At 51.9% G+C, this 22,320-nt stretch overlaps 1 protein-coding gene across 1 annotated transcript in view; it reads left to right on the top strand.

Moving 5' to 3' along the window:
• LOC147122783 (axonemal central pair apparatus protein HYDIN-like) overlaps window positions 1-22,320 on the top strand; it is a 239,763-nt gene that overhangs the window by 10,422 nt on the left and 207,021 nt on the right. The window contains exon 2 of the mRNA XM_085963935.1: window positions 5,757-5,908. Within this exon, the coding sequence (XP_085820061.1) occupies window positions 5,757-5,908 (152 nt within the window). The remainder of the gene's footprint in view (window positions 1-5,756; window positions 5,909-22,320) is intronic.

The following is a 22,320-nucleotide window of genomic DNA, read 5'->3' as shown; positions in this document are numbered from 1 at the left end:
GCAATGCGTACCATCTACAAGATGCACTGCAGCAACTCGCCAAGGCATCTTCAGCAGCACCTCCCTAACCCACGACCTCTACCACCTAGAAGGACAAGGGCAGCCAGCGCATGGGAACACCACCACCTCCAAGTTCCCCTTCAAGTCACACCATCCTAACTTGGAAATATATCGCCGATCCTTCATCGTCGCTGGGTCAAAATCCTGGAACGTGCTACCTAACAGCACTGTGGGAGTACCTTCACCACACAGACTGCAGCGGTTCAAGAAGGTGGTGCCCACATCCCGTGAATGAATAAAAACATTTTTTTCACTATTTACACCGAGGCTTCGTGTACCGTGTTTACACCGAGGCTTCGTGCACCGTGTTTACACCGAGGCTTCGTGCACCGTGTTTACACCGAGGCTTCGTGTACCGTGTTTACACCGAGGCTTCGTGCACCGTGTTTACACCGAGGCTTCGTGCACCGTGTTTACACCGAGGCTTCGTGCACCGTGTTTACACCGAGGCTTCGTGCACCGTGTTTACACCGAGGCTTCGTGCACCGTGTTTACACCGAGGCTTCGTGCACCGTGTTTACACCGAGGCTTCGTGCACCGTGTTTACACCGAGGCTTCGTGCACCGTGCTTACACCGAGGCTTCGTGCACCGTGTTTACACCGAGGCTTCGTGCACCGTGTTTACACCGAGGCTTCGTGCACCGTGTTTACAGCGAGGGTTCATTACTCAAATTGCCGTGCTCCCCATTGATGTTGAAATTCATTGGTCTTCATGTTAGTCACAGTGCAACTGTTGAGTGTTTTAAAAAGCTGACTGCCATCATGCCAGATTAAGGCCTACTCAAGTATGAGGTGTAATTCCAGACAAGTAACCCAAATAATTGCAACGTGACTAAAGTTGGTTGGACATGCAGCCTACTGATTTGGCAACGTGGGGGTAGACTTGCGTCTGTCCTGCCTTGTTCTAAAGTATCGTCTGGGCAGAGTGCAGAGAGGTAAATCGGTCAGACTGAAAATGTACTCATAACGGAGCGTGCCCACTTTAACTTCCTTTTAAATGAACAGAACGGGGGAGTTCCTGTCCCCCCCGGCAACCTGATTGTTCTCTCCACTCTGTGCCCAGGCCGTGCTTTCTGCTCGAGCCTTCCAGATGAAAATCTAGCTCTTGGTGATTTTGCTCCACCGGCTTTACCGCCGTGGTAAATAGTACATTTCTCCCCAAATGCCCTTGCACACAGCAGTGAGTTAATGTAAATATTTCCAGCCGATGTCAAATCACCCCTAACCATTCTGTTGTATACCTTGTAATGTATATACCTTTAAGGGGGGGAACTACTTTTTACAGCTCATGTATACTGTAGCACCGGCAGTGACCACACCTGTATATAGCACTGAGTCGTAATCTCTACAGTCAGTTCAACTGTGAGCCACGTTGAGTAAAGACCTGTTGTACCGTTTCTGCTGCAGTCTGTATCTTATTATACCCAGACACAACATTGACGACGAGGCAAGTTCGAACCTACCTGCAACTCTGCATCAACTCCCGGGGATTCGTTCCTGGAGATCAGTGGATTGGAGGTCAAGGCCAGAGACTCGGGTGTCGACCACGGGCAACCGCCCAGTCATCCAGCAGAGACTCGAGAATTGCGGGGGAGGCTGTTGAGAGCCAGGCTTGGCTTTCCAGTCGAGGTGGTCCAACAAAACGGGCTGGCAACAGGTAGTGCGCAGACCCTTCCCGGACAGCGGCGGGCTAGAGCCCGACCGAGCGGCACAGCAAAGGGCCGAGCAGCGTCGACGGGGGAGAGAGAGAGAGGGCAGAGCGCTCAGGGCGCAGCCGGTGTTCAGAGGCCGAGCAGCGTCGGAGAGAGGGACAGAGAGACGCGCAGAAACCCGCGAGGCGCCGCCATTTCCACGAGGACCGCCGAGTGCAGCGTTGGCAGCAGCGGGGGAGGAAGGAAAGCGCAGGAGACGCCATTTTAAGCCAATGGAAAAGAGTTTTGAAGACATAGTAACGATACCACAGGAACATTTAAACCCCACACCGCTGCTGATAGCAGAAAGATTCGTTTCACAAACGGAACCAGCATAAGGATGAAAGCAATGCTGATTATTTAACAGAACTGCGCAAACTATCGAAACACTGCCAGTTTGGAGCGGGACTGGCAGATACCTTAAGGGACAAGTTTGTGTGTGGGCTTCAAACAGAAGGAACCCAGAAATGGCTTTTATCTGAAAAGGACCTTACGCTGGAAAAGGCTTTCAGCATTGCGGTATCATATGAAGCAGCAGCACGGGGCGCTGCAGAGATACAACAGAGACCGCAAGAATATGGCACAAACGAAATGTCATATGGAACAGAGAAGTGCTATCGCTGTGGCAGAACAACACACAACCAGAATGATTGCTGGTTCAAAGACAAAGTGTGCAGACAGTGTGGAAAAGTAGGACACATAGCACGAGTCTGCAGGTCGGGAAAGAAAACCAGCAATAAGAAACCTACCAAAGGAAAGTACAAGAAGGTACATAAGATGACGGAGAATAGTTCAGATGAACAAAAGAGTGATAACGACTCCGAAAGCAGGAAACTGAGTTGTCTGAAACTACATAATGTGATCACAACGGAGGATCACCGAACCATTTGGGTCACTCTCAAGATAGCAGGAGTCCAGGTAAAGATGGAATTGGACACAGGATCAGCCCTAACAGTCATAAACCGACGGGACTACGAGCGGCTATTCTCACACATACCCTTGAGAGACACAAAAATTATTTTGAAGACGTACACTGGGCAAAAAGTCTACCCCAAAGGAAAAATAAGGGTGACCGTTATATATAACGGTAAGGAAACACCAAAACTAGACCTGTATGTACTGCAAGATGGAGGACCACCATTACTGGGACATGAATGGATCCGGAAAATACAACTGGATTGGCATTCCATACAGGCACTGACTGTGGCTGACAAAAAGAATGACGCCGTCACACCTGGGCGACTGTCAAAGATCCTAACTGACGCGAAAGAAGTGTTCCAGCAAGGACTCGGAACACTAAAAGGCATGACAGCGACGATTAAAATTGAAGAAAATGCAAGCCCAAAATTTTTTAAGGCCAGACCGGTACCTTATGTGATCCGCCCAGCCGTCGAAGCAAAGCTGGAGAGTCTGGAACGTTCAGGTGTACTGTCCAAGGTAGACTGGAGCAAGTGGGCTACACCCATCATCCCTCTGATGAAAAGTCGTTGAGCAGCATGCCTGGGGAACCAAGGAAGGTTCGCATCTGTGGGGACTTTAAGGTAACAGTGAACCCGGTCCTTCACACCGTACAATATCCACTTCCGTGGATTGAAGATATTTTCGCCTCGCTATCTGGAGGGAAATGCTTCACTAAGATTGATCTGGCCCAGGCGTATCTGCAAATGGAGGTAGAAGAAGCATCAAAAAAATACCTCACAATCAACACCCATAAAGGTCTCTACCAATACAACCGGCTGGTATTCGGGGTAGCATCAGCTCCGGCTATTTGGCAGAGGGCAATGGAACAAGTCCTGCAAGGGATCCCAGGGACCCAGTGTTATTTGGACGACATCCTGGTCACGGGCGAAAATGACAGTGATCACCTTGCCAACCTGGAGCAGGTGCTCACTAGATTGCAGGAATATGGGCTCCAAGCTAACCGCCCCAAATGCGAGTTTTTTAGAAAACAGATCTCGTATTGTGGCCACGTTATCGATAAAGAGGGGTTACATAAGTCCCCAGAGAAGATTGAGGCAGTAGTCAAGGCTCCAGCACCGGAAAATGTGTCACAACTGAGGTCGTTCCTCGGGCTGGTAAACTACTACCATAAGTTCTTGCCAAATTTGTCTACAATACTACACCCACTGAACACCCTACTGCAAACTGGGGTGCCATGGAAGTGGAGTGACGAATGTAGACGAGCTTTCCAGAAGAGCAAAACACTAATCACATCGAAAGAGGTATTGGCCCATTACAACCCAGCATTACCAATTCGGTTGGCATGTGATGCGTCACCCTACGGCATTGGAGCGGTGCTGTCGCACAAATTCTCGGACGGCTCAGAGAGGCCAATAGCCTTTGCGTCACGATCACTAACCTCAGCCGAGCGTAACTACGCCCAGATTGACAGGGAGGCCCTCAGCCTAGTGTGGGGAGTGAAAAAGTTCAATCACTATCTGCACGGGCAGAAATTCACCTTGCTGACTGATCACCAGCCTCTTGTCTCCATTTTTAATCCGAAGAAGAGCGTTCCGGTGATGACTGCGCAACGACTACAAAGATGGTCACTTTTTCTAGGGCCGCACCACTATGAGATTGAATATAAGGGCACGAAACACCATGGAAATGCTGATGGGCTATCACGCCTGCCACTGCCTACTGCAGAGGAAGCACCAGCAGTGGATCCTGTCGAAATATTCCATTCGACTCTAGTTGAATACCTACCGGTAACTAACGCTTGTATCGAAAAGGAAACCCGAAATGACCCGACACTGTCTCGGGTATATGATTTGACGGTGAAGGGATGGCCAGCACATGGCGACTCACTGTTGCCAGCATTCTCGACAAGGAGAGAACAGCTGTCAGTGTGCCGGGGGACCTTGATGTGTGGATCCCGAGTGGTAATTCCACCCAAGTTAAGGGATAGAGTGCTCAATGAGCTTCATGAGGGTCATCTGGGAGGGGTAAAAATGAAAAGCCTAGCCAGGGCTTATGTGTGGTGGCCAGGAATCGATAAACAAATCAAGGACCTGACCAAGATCTGCTCAGGATGCCAGAATGTCCAAAATGCACCACCACAGGCCCCTCTACACCCATGGGAGTGGCCCTCATCTCCATGGCAACGGGTGCATATTGATTTTGCTGGTCCATTCATGGACTCAATGTTTTTAATAGCCGTGGAGTGCACTCGAAATGGCCTGAGGTCATCAAAATGTCCTCCACCACCACGGAGAATACTATTGCAGTCCTACGGACCATTTTTGCCAGGAATGGCAGGCAGGACCGATATGCACACGGCAGGGCCCACTAATGTACACAGTGGACGTTGGGGAGAGCATTGTGAGATGCCATGCTGACCAGATCCTAGAGTCACAGGAACAAGTCAACCCCATGCCTCGCCCATACGTACCTGGTGATGAACCCGATGTACAGGTCGCATCTACCCCAGAAACAGTAGCATCAGAAGCTGATGAACCAACCGACGACAGGGGGCCAGAATCGCCTCCGCACCAAGAGCAAGACACTCGGGAAAGGCGCTATCCAGAAAGGATCAGGAGTCCTCCTCAAAGACTGAATATATAAATAGACTATTTTCAGCTAATATTGCACGTTAAAAGTGTTCATTGTAATTAGTTTGATATTTAATTGTTAAATGAGTGTTATGGTACTGTTAATCTAAAAGGGGAGGAATTGTAATGTATATACCTTTAAGGGGGGAACTATCTTTTACAGCTCATGTATACTGCAGTACCGGCAGTGGCGACACCTGTATATAGCACTGAGTAGTAATCTGTACAGTCAGTTCAACTGTGAGCTACGTTGAGTAAACACCTGTTGTGCTGTTTCTGCTGCAGTCTGTATCTTATTATACCCAGACACAACACACCTCTTAAATTTATTGTGCATTTTTTATTTGAAAAGATGGTTGTCTTTTGAACCTAAGGGTTAGAGTCAAAACAGGACATCTAATATGCTTGTATTGATGCTAATTTTTGGTCCACCGTTTTGTTTTTTGTTTTCCAGGCCGCAGCTCGCATCACTGATATTTTTGATGTTGAGCCCACCCGGATGAACATCCCCAGCTACGCCCACAAATTTGTGGTCGTCCGGTTCACTCCTCCGACAATGCAGAGCTACCAGTGCATATTCGAAGCCTCTGTGGAACCAACACCCGGGTACATCATTAGTCGATAGAAATGATATTGTTATCAACCAATGGGGCAGAGCAGCAGAGATATGGGATACGTAAATTGCTAAAAGTCAGGACACAAATTGATAAGGCCATAAGAAGTGTAATCAAAGTACTGGGGTTCACTTCTGGGGTACTGGGGTTGTTACGCCAGATTCGAGCTCATGGGATTGGGGGTAATATACTAGCATTGACTGAGGATTGGTTAATGGACAGAAAGCGGAGAGTAAGAAAAAACAGGTCAGTTTCTTGTTGACAGGTTGTAACTAGTGGGGTGCCGCAAGGATTAGTGCTTGGGCCTTAGCTATTTACAATCTATATCAATGACTTAGATAAGGGGACCGAGAGCAATGTATCCAAGTTTGCTGACAATACAAAGCTAGGTGGAAAAATAAGCTGTGAGGAGAATGCAAAGAGGCTGCAAAGGGATACAGATCAATTAAGTGAGTGGGCAAGAAGGTGGAAGATGTAGTATAATGTGGGGAAGTGTGAAATTATTAACTTTTGCAGGAACAAATGGAAAAGCAGAATATTTTTAAATAGGTGAGTGACGAGTAAATGTTGGTATTCAGAGGGATTTGGGTGTTCTTGTACACAAATCACAGAAAGTTAACATGCAAGCAATTAATTAGGAAGGCAAATGGTATGTTAGCCTTTATTACAAGGGAGTTGGAGTATCTACTGGACTTTTTTGAGGATGTAACTGGTAGAATAGATAAGGGAGAACCAGTGGATGTGGTGTATTTGGAGTTTCAGAAGGCTTTCGATAAGGTCCCGCATAAGAGATTAGCATGTAAAGTTAAGGCACATGGGATTGGGGCAAGGTACTGACTTGGATAGAGAACTGGTTGGCAGACAGGAAGCAAAGAGTTGGAATAAACAGATCTTTTTCCGAGTGGCAGGCAGTGACTAGTGGGGTACCGCAGGGATCGGTCCTAGGACCCCAGCTATTCACAATATATCTCGATGAGGGAACTAGATGTAATATCTCCAAGTTTGCAGACGACACAAAGCTGGGTGGGCGTGTGTGCTGTGAGGAGCATGCCGAGAAACTCCAGTATGATTTGGACAGGTTGGATGATTGGGCAGAAGCATGGCAGATGCAGTACAATGTGGATAAATGCGAGGTTATCCACTTTGGTGACAAAAACAGGAAGGCAGATTATTATCTGAACGGCAATAGATTGGGAGATGGGGAAGTGCAACGAGACCTGGGTGTCCTTGTGCTGAAGGTAAGCATGCAGGTGCAGCAGGCGGTTAAGAAGGCAAATGGTATGTTGGCCTTCGTAGCGAGAGGGTTCGAGTACAGGAACAAGGATGTCTTGCTGCAGTTGTACAGGGCCTTGGTGAGACCACACCTTGAGTATTGTGTGCAGTTTTGGTTGCCTTATCTGAGGAAGGATGTTCTTGCCATGGAGGGAGTGCAGCGAAGATTCACCAGACTGATACCTGGGATGGCAGGAATGACGTATGAGGAGAGATTGGGTCGATTGGGCTTATACTCGCTGGAGTTTAGAAGAATGAGAGGGGATCTCATTGAAACTTATAAAATTCTAACAGGACTAGATAGACTAGATGCAGGAAGGATGTTCCCGATGGCCGGGGAGTCCAGAACCAGGGGTCACAGTCTAAGGATAAGGGGTAAGCCATTTAGGACAGAGATGAGGAGGGATTTCTTCACCCAGAGAGTGGTGAACCTGTGGAATTCTCTACCACAGAAGGCAGTGGAGGCCAATTCATTAAATATATTCAAGAAGGAGTTCGATATATTTCTTAAGGCTAAACAGATCAAGGGATATGGGGAGAAGGCAGGGACAGGGTACTGAATTTGGATGATCAGCCATGATCTCATTGAATGGCGGAGCAGGCTCGATGTGCCGAATGGCCTACTCCTGCTCCTATCTTCTATGTTTCTATAAGAGTAAGGAACACTTGCTTCAATTATATGAGGCTCTGGTGAGACCACACTTGGAGTACAGTGTACAGACTTACTCTGCTCTTGCCTAAGGAAAGATATACTTGCCTTAGAGGGGGTGCAATGAAGGTCCACTAGACTGATTCCTGGGATGAGAGGGCTGTCCTATGAGGAGATATTGAGTAGGATGGGCCTATATTCTCTGGCATTTAGAAGAATGACAGGTGATCTCATTGAAATGTATAAAATTCTTAGAGAGCTTGATGGGGTAGATTCTGAGAGGCTGTTTCCCCTGCTGGAGAGTTTAGAACTGGGGGCATAGTCTCAGGATAAATGGCCGGCCATTTTAAACTGAGATGAGGAAAAATTTCTTCACTCAAAGGGCTGCAAATCTTTAGCATTCTCTACCCCAGAGGGTTGTGGATGCTCAGTCGCTGAGTATATTCAAGACTGAGATCGATAGATTTTTGGGGACTAAGGGAATCAAGGGATATGGGAATAGGGCGGGAAAGTGGAGTTGAGGTAGAAGTTCAGCCATGATCTTATTGAATGGCGGAGGTGGCTTGAGGGGCCGTATGGTCAACTCCTGCTTCTATTTCTTGTATGTTAATGTTAAATTTATATAGAAACTTGTGCAGACCACACTTTGAGTACAGTGCACAATTCTGGTCGGCATACCACAAAAAGGATATTGAACCACTGGAGAAAGTGCAGAAAAAGATTTAAAAGGGTGTTACCAGAACTGAGAGGATGCAGCTACCAGGAATGATTGAGCAGACTGGGGATCTTTTCTCTGGAAAAGAGAAGACTTCATCGAGGTCTTTAAAATTATGAAGGAATTTGATTGGGTGAATGTGGAGAAACTGTTAGCACTTGTGGTTAAGGCCAGAACCAGGGGGCAAAAATATAATATAGCCACAGACAGATCAAAAAAAATGTAGGAAGAATTTCTTTACAGAGTCTGGTGAGAACAAAGAGCTTGCTGTCACGTGGAGGGTTCAGACAGAGGTGAGAATATGGTGCTCGCTGTCACGTGGAGGGTTCAGACACTGGTGAAAATGTAGAGCTCGCTGTCACGTCGACGGTTCCGACAGTGGTGAGAATGTGGAGCTCGCTGTCACATGGAGGTTTGAGACAGTGGTGAGAATGTGGAACTCGCTGTCACATGGAGGGTTCAGACAGTGGTGAGAATGTGGTGCACGCTGTCACGTGGAGGGTTCAGACAGTGGTGAGAATGTGGAGATCGCTGTCTCGTGATGGGTTCAGACAGTGGTGAGAATGGGATGCTCACTGTCACGTGGAGGGTTCAGACAGTGGTGAGAATGTGGAGCTCGCTGTCACGTGGAGGGTTCAGTGTGGTGAGAATGTGGAGCTCGCTGTCACGTGGAGGGTCCACACATTGGTGAGAATGTGGGGCTCGCTGTCACGAGGGTTCAGACAGTGGTGAGAATGTGGAGCTCGCTGTCACGTGGAGTGTTCAGACTGTGGTGAGAATGTGGAGCTCACTGTCACGTGGAGGGTTCAGACATTGGTGAGAATGTGGGGCTCGCTGTCACGTGGAAGGTTCAGACAGTGGTGAGAATGTGGAGCTCGCTGTCACGTGGAGGGTCCACACATTGGTGAGAATGTGGGGCTCGATGTCACGTGGAAGGTTCAGACAGTGGAGAGAATGTGGAACTCGCTGTCACGTGGAGGGTTCAGACAGTGGTGAGAACGTAGTGCTCACTGTCACGTGGGGGGTTCAGACAGTGGTGAGAATGTGGAGCTCGCTGTCACGTGGAGGGTTCAGAGTGGTGAGAATGTGGAGCTCGCTGTCACGTGGAGGCTTCAGACAGTGGTGAGAATGTGGAGCTCGCTGTTACCTGGAGGGTTCAGAGTGGTGAGAATGTGGTGCTCAATGTCACGTGGAGGGTTCAGACAGTGGTGAGAATGTGGTGCTCACTGTCACGTGGAGGGTTCAGACAGTGGTGAGAATGTGGAACTCTCTGCCAGTGGAGTGTTCAGACAGTGGTGAGAATGCGGTGCTCACAGTCACGTGGAGAGTTCAGACAGTGGTGAGAATGTGGAGCTCGCTGTCACGTGGAGGGTGCAGACAGTGGTGAGAATCTGGTGCTCGCTGTCACGTGGAGTCGTTCAGATGGTGGTGAGAATGTGGAGCTGGCTGTCACGTGGAGGGTTCAGACAGTGGTGAGAATGTGGAGCTCGCTGTCACGTGGAGGGTTCAGACAGTGGTGAGAATGTGGAGCTCGCTGTCACGTGGAGGGTTCAGAGTGGGGAGAATGTGGAGCTCGCAGTCATGTGGAGGGTTCAGAGTGGTGAGAATGTGGAGCTCGCTGTCATGTGCAGGGTTCAGACAGTGGTGAGTATGTGGAGCTCGCTGTCACGTGGAGGGTTCAGACAGTGGTGAGAATGTGGTGCTCACTGTCACGTGGAGGGTTCAGACAGTGGTGAGAATGTGGAACTCGCTGTCACGTGGAGGGTTCAGACTGTGGTGAGAATGTGGTGCTCACTGTCACGTGGAGGGTTCAGACAGTGGTGAGAATGTGGAGCTCGCTGTCACGTGGAGGGTTCAGACAGTGGTGAGAATCTGGTGCTCGCTGTCACGTGGAGGGTTCAGACAGTGGTGAGAATCTGGTGCTCGCTGTCACGTGGAGGGTTCAGACAGTGGTGAGAATGTGGAACTCGCTGTCACGTGGAGGGTTCAGTCAGTGGTGAGAATGTGGTGCTCACTGTCATGTGGAGGGTTCAGACAGTGGTGAGAATGTGGAGCTCGCTCTCACGTGGAGGGTTCAGAGTGGTGAGAATGTGGAGCTCGCTGTCACGTGGAGGGTTCAGACAGTGGTGGGAATGTGGAGCTCGCTGTCACGTGGAGGGTTCAGAGTGGTGAGAATGTGGAGCTCGCTGTCACGTGGAGGGTTCAGACAGTGGTGAGAATGTGGAGCTCGCTGTCACGTGGAGGGTTCTGAGTGGTGAGAATGTGGTGCTCGCTGTCACATGATGGGTTCAGAGTGGTGAGAATGTGGAGCGCGCTGTCAAGTGGAGGGTTCAGACAGTGGTGAAAATGTGGAGCTCACTGTCACGTGGAGGGTTCAGGGTGGTGAAAATGGAGAGCTCGCTGTCACGTGGACGGTTCCGACAATGGCGAGAATGTGGAGCTCGCTGTCACGTGGAGGGTTCAGACAGTGGTGAGAATGTGGAGCTCACTGTCACGTGGAGGGTTCAGACAGTGGTGAGAATGTGGTGCTCACTGTCACGTGGAGGGTTCAGACAGTGGTGAGAATGTGGAACTTGCTGTCACGTGGAGGGTTCAGACAGTGCTTAGAATGTGGACCTCGCTGTCACGTGGAGGGTTCAGACAGTGGTGAGAATGTGGAGCTCGCTGTCACGTGGAGGGTCCACAAATTGGTGAGAATGTGGAGTTCGCTGTCACGTAGAGGGGTTCAGACATGGGGAGAATGTGGAGCTCGCTGTCACTTGATGGCCTCAGACAGAGCTGAGAAATTGGAGCGCGCTGTCACGAGGAGGGTTCAGAGTGGTGAGAATGTGGAACTCGCTGTCACGTGGAGGGTTCAGACAGTGGTGAGAATGTGGAGCTCGCTGTCACTTGATGGGTTCATACAGTGGTGAGAATGTGGAGCTCGCTGTCACGTGGAGGGTTCAGACAGTGGTGAGAATGTGGAGCTCGCTGTCACGTGGAGGGTTCGGACAGTGGTGAGAATGTGGTGCTCACTGTCACGTGGAGGGTTCAGACAGTGGTGAGAATGTGGAGCTCGCTGTCACGTGGAGGGTTCAGACAGTGGTGAGAATCTGGTGCTCGCTGTCACGTGGAGGGTTCAGACACTGGTGAGAATGTGGAACTCGCTGTCACGTGGAGGGTTCAGTCAGTGGTGAGAATGTGGTGCTCACTGTCATGTGGAGGGTTCAGACAGTGGTGAGAATGTGGAGCTCGCTGTCACGTGGAGGGTTCAGAGTGGTGAGAATGTGGAGCTCGCTGTCACGTGGAGGGTTCAGACAGTGGTGAGAATGTGGAGCTCGCTGTCACGTGGAGGGTTCAGAGTGGTGAGAATGTGGAGCTCGCTGTCACGTGGAGGGTTCAGACAGTGGTGAGAACGTGGAGCTCACTGTCACGTGGAGGGTTCAGATAGTGGTGAGAATGTGGTGCTCACTGACACGTGGAGTGTTCAGAGTGGTGAGAATGCGGAGCTCGCTGTCACGTGGAGGGTTCAGACACTGGTGAGAATGTGGTGCTCACTGTCACGTGGAGGGTTCAGACAGTGGTGAGAATGTGGAACTCGCTGTCACGTGGAGGGTTCAGACAGTGGTGAGAATGTGGTGCTCACTGTCATGTGGAGGGTTCAGACAGGGTGAGAACGTGGAGCTCACTGTCACGTGGAGGGTTCAGATAGTGGTGAGAATGTGGTGCTCACTGACACGTGGAGTGTTCAGAGTGGTGAGAATGCGGAGCTCGCTGTCACGTGGAGGGTTCAGACACTGGTGAGAATGTGGTGCTCACTGACACGTGGAGTGTTCAGAGTGGTGAGAATGTGGAGCTCGCTGTTACCTGGAGGGTTCAGAGTGGTGAGAATGTGGTGCTCAATGTCACGTGGAGGGTTCAGACAGTGGTGAGAATGTGGTGCTCACTGTCACGTGGAGGGTTCAGACAGTGGTGAGAATGTGGAACTCTCTGCCAGTGGAGTGTTCAGACAGTGGTGAGAATGCGGTGCTCACAGTCACGTGGAGAGTTCAGACAGTGGTGAGAATGTGGAGCTCGCTGTCACGTGGAGGGTGCAGACAGTGGTGAGAATCTGGTGCTCGCTGTCACGTGGAGTCGTTCAGATGGTGGTGAGAATGTGGAGCTGGCTGTCACGTGGAGGGTTCAGACAGTGGTGAGAATGTGGAGCTCGCTGTCACGTGGAGGGTTCAGACAGTGGTGAGAATGTGGAGCTCGCTGTCACGTGGAGGGTTCAGAGTGGGGAGAATGTGGAGCTCGCAGTCATGTGGAAGGTTCAGAGTGGTGAGAATGTGGAGCTCGCTGTCATGTGCAGGGTTCAGACAGTGGTGAGTATGTGGAGCTCGCTGTCACGTGGAGGGTTCAGACAGTGGTGAGAATGTGGTGCTCACTGTCACGTGGAGGGTTCAGACAGTGGTGAGAATGTGGAACTCGCTGTCACGTGGAGGGTTCAGACTGTGGTGAGAATGTGGTGCTCACTGTCACGTGGAGGTTTCAGACAGTGGTGAGAATGTGGTGCACGCTGTCACGTGGAGGGTTCAGACAGTGGTGAAAATGTGGAACTCGCTGTCACATGGAGGGTTCGGACAGTGGTGAGAATGTGGTGCTCACTGTCACGTGGAGGGTTCAGACAGTGGTGAGAATGTGGAGCTCGCTGTCACGTGGAGGGTTCAGACAGTGGTGAGAATCTGGTGCTCGCTGTCACGTGGAGGGTTCAGACAGTGGTGAGAATGTGGAACTCGCTGTCACGTGGAGGGTTCAGTCAGTGGTGAGAATGTGGTGCTCACTGTCATGTGGAGGGTTCAGACAGTGGTGAGAATGTGGAGCTCGCTCTCACGTGGAGGGTTCAGAGTGGTGAGAATGTGGAGCTCGCTGTCACGTGGAGGGTTCAGACAGTGGTGGGAATGTGGAGCTCGCTGTCACGTGGAGGGTTCAGAGTGGTGAGAATGTGGAGCTCGCTGTCACGTGGAGGGTTCAGACAGTGGTGAGAATGTGGAGCTCACTGTCACGTGGAGGGTTCAGACAGTGGTGAGAATGTGGTGCTCACTGACGCGTGGAGTGTTCAGAGTGGTGAGAATGCGGAGCTCGCTGTCACGTGGAGGGTTCAGACAGTGGTGAGAATGTGGTGCTCACTGTCACGTGGAGGGTTCAGACAGTGGTGAGAATGTGGAACTCGCTGTCACGTGGAGGGTTCAGACAGTGGTGAGAATGTGGTGCTCACAGTCACGTGGAGAGTTCAGACAGTGGTGAGAATGTGGAGCTCGCTGTCACGTGCAGGGTTCAGACAGTGGTGAGAATGTGGTGCTCACTGTCACGTGGAGGGTTCACACATTGGTGAGAATGTGGAGCTCGCTGTCACGTGGAGGGTTCTGAGTGGTGAGAATGTGGTGCTCGCTGTCACATGATGGGTTCAGAGTGGTGAGAATGTGGAGCGCGCTGTCAAGTGGAGGGTTCAGACAGTGGTGAAAATGTGGAGCTCACTGTCACGTGGAGGGTTCAGGGTGGTGAAAATGGAGAGCTCGCTGTCACGTGGACGGTTCCGACAATGGCGAGAATGTGGAGCTCGCTGTCACGTGGAGGGTTCAGACAGTGGTGAGAATGTGGAGCTCACTGTCACGTGGAGGGTTCAGACAGTGGTGAGAATGTGGTGCTCACTGTCACGTGGAGGGTTCAGACAGTGGTGAGAATGTGGAACTTGCTGTCACGTGGAGGGTTCAGACAGTGCTTAGAATGTGGACCTCGCTGTCACGTGGAGGGTTCAGACAGTGGTGAGAATGTGGAGCTCGCTGTCACGTGGAGGGTCCACAAATTGGTGAGAATGTGGAGTTCGCTGTCACGTAGAGGGGTTCAGACATGGGGAGAATGTGGAGCTCGCTGTCACTTGATGGCCTCAGACAGAGCTGAGAAATTGGAGCGCGCTGTCACGAGGAGGGTTCAGAGTGGTGAGAATGTGGAACTCGCTGTCACGTGGAGGGTTCAGACAGTGGTGAGAATGTGGAGCTCGCTGTCACTTGATGGGTTCATACAGTGGTGAGAATGTGGAGCTCGCTGTCACGTGGAGGGTTCAGACAGTGGTGAGAATGTGGAGCTCGCTGTCACGTGGAGGGTTCGGACAGTGGTGAGAATGTGGTGCTCACTGTCACGTGGAGGGTTCAGACAGTGGTGAGAATGTGGAGCTCGCTGTCACGTGGAGGGTTCAGACAGTGGTGAGAATCTGGTGCTCGCTGTCACGTGGAGGGTTCAGACACTGGTGAGAATGTGGAACTCGCTGTCACGTGGAGGGTTCAGTCAGTGGTGAGAATGTGGTGCTCACTGTCATGTGGAGGGTTCAGACAGTGGTGAGAATGTGGAGCTCGCTGTCACGTGGAGGGTTCAGAGTGGTGAGAATGTGGAGCTCGCTGTCACGTGGAGGGTTCAGACAGTGGTGAGAATGTGGAGCTCGCTGTCACGTGGAGGGTTCAGAGTGGTGAGAATGTGGAGCTCGCTGTCACGTGGAGGGTTCAGACAGTGGTGAGAACGTGGAGCTCACTGTCACGTGGAGGGTTCAGATAGTGGTGAGAATGTGGTGCTCACTGACACGTGGAGTGTTCAGAGTGGTGAGAATGCGGAGCTCGCTGTCACGTGGAGGGTTCAGACACTGGTGAGAATGTGGTGCTCACTGTCACGTGGAGGGTTCAGACAGTGGTGAGAATGTGGAACTCGCTGTCACGTGGAGGGTTCAGACAGTGGTGAGAATGTGGTGCTCACTGTCATGTGGAGGGTTCAGACAGGGTGAGAATGTGGAACTCTCTGTCAGTGGAGGGTTCAGACACTGGTGAGAATGTGGAGCTCGCTGTCACGTGGAGGCTTCAGACAGTGGTGAGAATGTGGAGCTCGCTGTCACGTGGAGGGTTCCGACAGTGGTGAGAATGTGGAGCTCACTGTCATGTGGAGGGTTCAGACAGTGGTGAGGACGTGGAGCTCGCTGTCACGTGGAGGGTTCAGACAGTGGTGAGAATGTGAAGCTCGCTGTCACGTGGAGGGTTCAGAGATTGGTGAGAATGTGGAGCTTGCTGGCACGAGGAGGTTTCAGACATTGGTGAGAATGTGGAGCTCGCTGTCACGTGGCGGGTTCAGAGTGGTCAGAATGTGCAGCTCGCTGTCACGTGGCGCGTTCAGAGTGGTGAGAATGTGGAGCTCGCTGTCACGTGGAGAGTTCAGACAGTGGTGAGAATGTGGTGCTCACTGTCACATGGAGGGTTCAGACAGTGGTGAGAATGTGGAACTCGCTGTCACGTGGAGGGTTCAGACTGTGGTGAGAATGTGGTGCTCACTGTCACGTGGAGGGTTCAGACAGTGGTGAGAATGTGGAACTCGCTGTCACGTGGAGGGTGCAGACAGTGGTGAGAATCTGGTGCTCGCTGTCACGTGGAGGCGTTCAGATGGTGGTGAGAATGTGGAGCTGGCTGTCACGTGGAGGGTTCAGACAGTGGTGAGAATGTGGAGCTCGCTGTCACATGAAGGGTTCAGACAGTGGTGAGAATGTGGAGCTCGCTGTCACGTGGAGGGTTCAGAGTGGTGAGAATGTGGAGCTCGCAGTCATTTGGAGGGTTCAGAGTGGTGAGAATGTGGAGCTCGCTGTCACGTGCAGGGTTCAGACAGTGGTGAGAATGTGGAGCTCGCTGTCACATGCAGGGTTCAGACTGTGGTGAGAATGTGGTGCTCACTGTCACGTGGAGGGTTCAGACAGTGGTGAGAATGTGGTGCACGCAGTCACGTGGAGGGTTCAGACAGTGGTGAAAATGTGGAACTCGCTGTCACGTGGAGGGTTCGGACAGTGGTGAGAATGTGGTGCTCACTGTCACGTGGAGGGTTCGGACAGTGGTGAGAATGTGGTGCTCACTGTCACGTGGAGGGTTCAGACAGTGGTGAGGACGTGGAGCTCGCTGTCACGTGGAGGGTTCAGACAGTGGTGAGAATGTGGAGCTCGCTGTAACGTGGAAGGTTCAGACAGTGGTAAGAATGTGGATCTCGCTGTCACGTGGAGGGTTCAGACATTGGTGAGAATGTGGAGCTTGCTGGCACGAGGAGGTTTCAGACAGTGGTGAGAATGTGGTGCACACTGTCACATGGAGGGTTCAGACAGTGGTGAGAATGTGGAACTCGCTGTCACGTGGAGGGTTCAGACTGTGGTGAGAATGTGGTGCTCACTGTCACGTGGAGGGTTCAGACAGTGGTGAGAATGTGGAACTCGCTGTCACATGGAGGGTTCAGACAGTGGTGAGAATGTGGAACTCTCTGCCAGTGGAGTGTTCAGACAGTGGTGAGAATGCGGTGCTCACTGTCACGTGGAGGGTTCAGACAGTGGTGAGAATGTGGAACTCGCTGTCACGTGGAGGCGTTCAGATGTTGGTGAGAATGTGGAGCTGGCTGTCACGTGGAGGGTTCAGACTGTGGTGAGAATGTGGTGCTCACTGTCACGTGGAGGGTTCAGACAGTGGTGAGAATGTGGTGCTCACTGTCACGTGGAGGGTTCAGACAGTGGTGAGAATGTGGAACTCGCTGTCACGTGGAGGGTTCAGACAGTGGTGAGAATGTGGAGCTCGCTGTCACGTGAAGGGTTCAGACAGTGGTGAGAATGTGGAGCTCGCTGTCACGTGGAGGGTTCAGAGTGGTGAGAATGTGGAGCTCGCAGTCATGTGGAGGGTTCAGAGTGGTGAGAATGTGGAGCTCGCTGTCACGTGCAGGGTTCAGACAGTGGTGAGAATGTGGAGCTCGCTGTCACGTGGAGGGTTCAGACGGTGGTGAGAATGTGGTGCTCACTGTCACGTGGAGGGTTCAGACAGTGGTGAGAATGTGGAACTCGCTGTCACGTGGAGGGTTCGGCCAGTGGTGAGAATGTGGTGCTCACTGTCATGTGGAGGGTTCAGACAGTGGTGAGAATGTGGAGCTCGCTGTCACGTGGAGGGTTCAGAGTGGTGAGAATGTGGAGCTCGCTGTCACGTGGAGGTTTCAGACAGTGGTGAGAATGTGGTGCACACTGTCACATGGAGGGTTCAGACAGTGGTGAGAATGTGGAACTCGCTGTCACGTGGAGGGTTCAGACTGTGGTGAGAATGTGGTGCTCACTGTCACGTGGAGGGTTCAGACAGTGGTGAGAATGTGGAACTCGCTGTCACATGGAGGGTTCAGACAGTGGTGAGAATGTGGAACTCTCTGCCAGTGGAGTGTTCAGACAGTGGTGAGAATGCGGTGCTCACTGTCACGTGGAGGGTTCAGACAGTGGTGAGAATGTGGAACTCGCTGTCACGTGGAGGGTGCAGACAGTGGTGAGAATCTGGTGCTCGCTGTCACGTGGAGGCGTTCAGATGTTGGTGAGAATGTGGAGCTGGCTGTCACGTGGAGGGTTCAGACTGTGGTGAGAATGTGGTGCTCACTGTCACGTGGAGGGTTCAGACAGTGGTGAGAATGTGGTGCTCACTGTCACGTGGAGGGTTCAGACAGTGGTGAGAATGTGGAACTCGCTGTCACGTGGAGGGTTCAGACAGTGGTGAGAATGTGGAGCTCGCTGTCACGTGAAGGGTTCAGACAGTGGTGAGAATGTGGAGCTCGCTGTCACGTGGAGGGTTCAGAGTGGTGAGAATGTGGAGCTCGCAGTCATGTGGAGGGTTCAGAGTGGTGAGAATGTGGAGCTCGCTGTCACGTGCAGGGTTCAGACAGTGGTGAGAATGTGGAGCTCGCTGTCACGTGGAGGGTTCAGACAGTGGTGAGAATGTGGAGCTCGCTGTCACGTGGAGGGTTCAGACAGTGGTGAGAATGTGGAACTCGCTGTCACGTGGATGGTTCAGAGTGGTGAGAATGTGGAGCTCGCTGTCACGTGGAGGGTTCAGACAGTGGTGAGAATGTGGAGCTCGCTGTCACGTGGATGGTTCAGAGTGGTGAGAATGTGGAGCTCGCTGTCACGTGGAGGGTTCAGACAGTGGTGAGAATGTGGAGCTCGCTGTCACGTGGAGTGTTCAGAGTGGTGAGAATGCGGAGCTCGCTGTCACGTGGAGGGTTCAGACACTGGTGAGAATGTGGTGCTCACTGTCACGCGGAGGGTTCAGACAGGGTGAGAATGTGGAACTCTCTGTCAGTGGAGGGTTCAGACAGTGGTGAGAATGTGGTGCTCACAGTCACGTGGAGAGTTCAGACAGTGGTGAGAATGTGGAGCTGGCTGTCATGTAGTGGGTGCAGACAGTGGTGAGAATGTGGAGCTCGCTGTCACGTGGAGGGTTCAGAGTGGTGAGAATGTGGAGCTCGCTGTCATGTGGAGGGTTAAGACTGGTGAGAATGTGGAGCTCGCTGTCACGTGCAGGGTTCAGACAGTGGTGAGAATGTGGTGCTCACTGTCACGTGGAGGGTTCAGACATTGGTGAGAATGTGGAGCTCGCTGTCACGTGGAGGGTTCTGAGTGGTGAGAATATGGTGCTCACTGTCACATGATGGGTTCAGAGTGGTGAGAATGTGGAGCGCGCAGTCAAGTGGAGGGTTTAGACAGTGGTGAAAATGTGGAGCTCACTGTCACGTGGAGGGTTCAGGGTGGTGAAAATGTAGAGCTCGCTGTCACGTGGACGGTTCCGACAGTGGCGAGAATGTGGAGCTCGCTGTCACGTGGAGGATTCAGACAGTGGTGAGAATGTGGAGCTCACTGTCACGTGGAGGGTTCAGACAGTGGTGAGAATGTGGTGCTCACTGTCACGTGGAGGGTTCAGACAGTGGTGAGAATCTGTTGCTCGCTTTCACGTGGAGGCGTTCAGACATTGGTGAGAATGTGGAGATCGCTGTCACGTGAATGATTGAGACACGGACTAGCAGGGGAGAAAACAAACAGATCTTTACTGGTGAAAGGCAATAACGAAACTAACAAACAGAGGCTCTCTAGCGCCTTTTATACAGGGGTGGTCACTGTCGGTACTGCAGTCTGAGACCAGTTATTCTCTTAAAGGTACATACACAACAGTTCAGACATTGGTGAGAATGTGGAGCTCGTTGTCACTTTTAGGGTTCAGATAGTGGTGAGAATGTGGAGCTTGCTGTCACATGGAGGGTTCAGACAGTGTTGAGAATGTGGAGCTCGCTGTCACATGATGGGTTCAGACAGTGGTGAGAATGTGGCGCTCGCTGTCACGTGGAGTGTTCAGACAGTGGCGAGAATGAGGAGCTCGCTGTCTCGTGGAGTGTTCAGACAGTGTTGAGAATGTGGAGCTCGCTGTCACATGATGGGTTCAGACAGTGGTGAGAATGTGGATATTGCTGTCACGTGATGGGTTCAGACAGTGGTGAGAATGTGGAGCTCGCTGTCACATGGAGTGTTCAGACAGTGGTGAGAATGAGGAGCTCGCTGTCACGTGGAGTGTTCAGACAGTGTTGAGAATGTGGAGCTCGCTGTCACAATATGGGTTCAAACAGTGGTGAGAATGTGGAGCTCGCTGTCACGTGGAGTGTTAAGACTTTGGTGAGAATGTGGAGCTCGCTGTCACGTTTAGGGTTCAGATAGTGGTGAGAATGTGTAGCTCACTGTCAAGTGGAGGGTTCAGAGTGGTGTAAATGTAGAGCTCGCTGTCACGTGGACTGCTCCGACAGTGGTGAGAATGTGGAGCTCGCTTTCACGTGGAGGGTTCAGACAGTGGTGAGAATCTGGAGCTCGCTGTCACATGGAGGTTTGAGACAGTGGTGAGAATGTGGAACTCGCTGTCACGTGGAGGGTTCAGACAGTGGTGAGGATGTGGTGCTCACTGTCACGTGGAGGGTTCAGACAGTGGTGAGAATCTGTTGCTCGCTTTCACGTGGAGGCGTTCAGACATTGGTGAGAATGTGGAGATCGCTGTCACGTGGAGGGATCAGATGGTGGTGAGAATGTGGAGCTTGCTGTCACGTGGAGGGTTCAGACAGCGGTGAGAATCTGGACCTCGCTGTCACGTGGAGGGTTCAGGCAGTGGTGAGAATGTGGAGCTCGCTGTCATGTGGCGTGTTCAGACAGTGCTGAGAATGTGGACCTCGCTGTCACGTGGAGGGTTCAGACAGTGGTGAGAATGTGGAGCTCGCTGTCACATGATGGGTTCAGACAGTGGTGAGAATGTGGAGCTCGCTGTCACGTGAAGGGTTCAGACATTGGTGAGAATGTGGAGCTCGCTGTCACGTGGCGGGTTCAGACATTGGTGAGAATGTAGAGCTCGCTGTCGCGTGGAGGGTTCAGACAGTGGTGAGAATGTGGAGCTCGCTGTCACGTGGAGTGTTCAGACTTTGGTGAGAATGTGGAGCTCGCTGTCACGTTTAGGGTTCAGATAGTGGTGAGAATGTGGAGCTCACTGTCGCGTGGACGGTTCAGAGTGGTGAAAATGTAGAGCTCGCTGTCACGTGGACGGTTCCGACAGTGGTGAGAATGTGGAGATCGCTATCTCGTGATGGGTTCAGACAGTGGTGAGAATGGGATGCTCACTGTCACGTGGAGGGTTCAGACAGTGGTGAGAATGTGGAGCTCGCTGTCACGTGGAGGGTCCACACATTGGTGAGAATGTGGAGCTCGCTGTCACATGGAGGGATTCAGACAATGGTGAGATTGTGGAGCTCGCTGTCAGGTGGAGGGTTCAGACAGTGGTGAGAATGTGGAGCTCGCTGTCACGTGGAGGGTTCAGACACTGGTGAGAATGTGGAGCTCGCTGTCACGTGGAGGCTTCAGGCAGTGGTGAGAATGTGGAGCTCGCTGTCACGTGGAGGGTTCGGACAGTGGTGAGAATGTGGAGCTCGCTGTCACATGGAGGGTTCCGACAGTGGTGAGGACGTGGAGCTCGCTGTCACTTGATGGGTTCAGACAGTTGTGAGAATGTGGAGCTCGCTGTCACGTGCAACGTTCAGACAGTGGTGAGAATGTGGATCTCGCTGTCATGTGGAGGGTTCGGACAGTGGTCAGAATGTGCAGCTCGCTGTCACGTGGAGGATTCGGACAGTGGTCAGAATGTGCAGCTCGCTGTCACGTGGAGGATTCAGAGTGGTGAGAATGTGGAGCTCGCTGTCACGTGCAGGGTTCAGACAGGGGTGAGAATGTGCAGCTCGCTGTCACGTGGAGGTTTCAGACACTGGTGAGAATGTGGAGCTCGCTGTCACGTGGAGGCTTCAGGCAGTGGTGAGAATGTGGAGCTCGCTGTCACGTGGAGGGTTTGGACAGTGGTGATAATGTGGACCTCGCTGTCACGTGGAGGCTTCAGACAGTGGTGAGAATGTGGAGCTCGCTGTCACATGGAGGGTTCCGACAGTGGTGAGGACGTGGAGCTCGGTGTCACTTGATGGGTTCAGACAGTTGTGAGAATGTGGAGCTCGCTGTCACGTGGAATGTTCAGACAGTGGTGAGAATGTGGATCTCGCTGTCATGTGGAGGGTTCGGACAGTGGTCAGAATGTGCAGCTCGCTGTCACGTGGAGGGTTCGGACAGTGGTCAGAATGTGCAGCTCGCTGTCACGTGGAGGATTCAGAGTGGTGAGAATGCGGAGCTCGCTGTCACGTGCAGTGTTCAGACAGTGGTGAGAATGTGGTGCTCAATGTCACGTGGAGGGTTCAGACAGTGGTGAGAATGTGGAGCTCGCTGTCACGTGGAGGGTTCAGACAGTGGTGAGAATGTGGTGCTCACTGTCACGTGGAGGGTTCAGACAGGGGTGAGAATGTGGAACTTGCTGTCACGTGGAGGGTTCAGACTGTTTTGATTTCTTTTTGGGTTCAGTAAAGACTCATTTCTGAA

The sequence above is a fragment of the Somniosus microcephalus genome, chromosome 2 (assembly GCF_052327205.1).
Source record: "Somniosus microcephalus isolate GS21.2 chromosome 2, FLI_Smic_1.0, whole genome shotgun sequence".
Classification (NCBI taxonomy): domain Eukaryota; kingdom Metazoa; phylum Chordata; class Chondrichthyes; order Squaliformes; family Somniosidae; genus Somniosus; species Somniosus microcephalus.
Note: the sequence above shows the minus strand (reverse complement) of the source record. Positions and strands in the feature narration are given on the sequence as shown.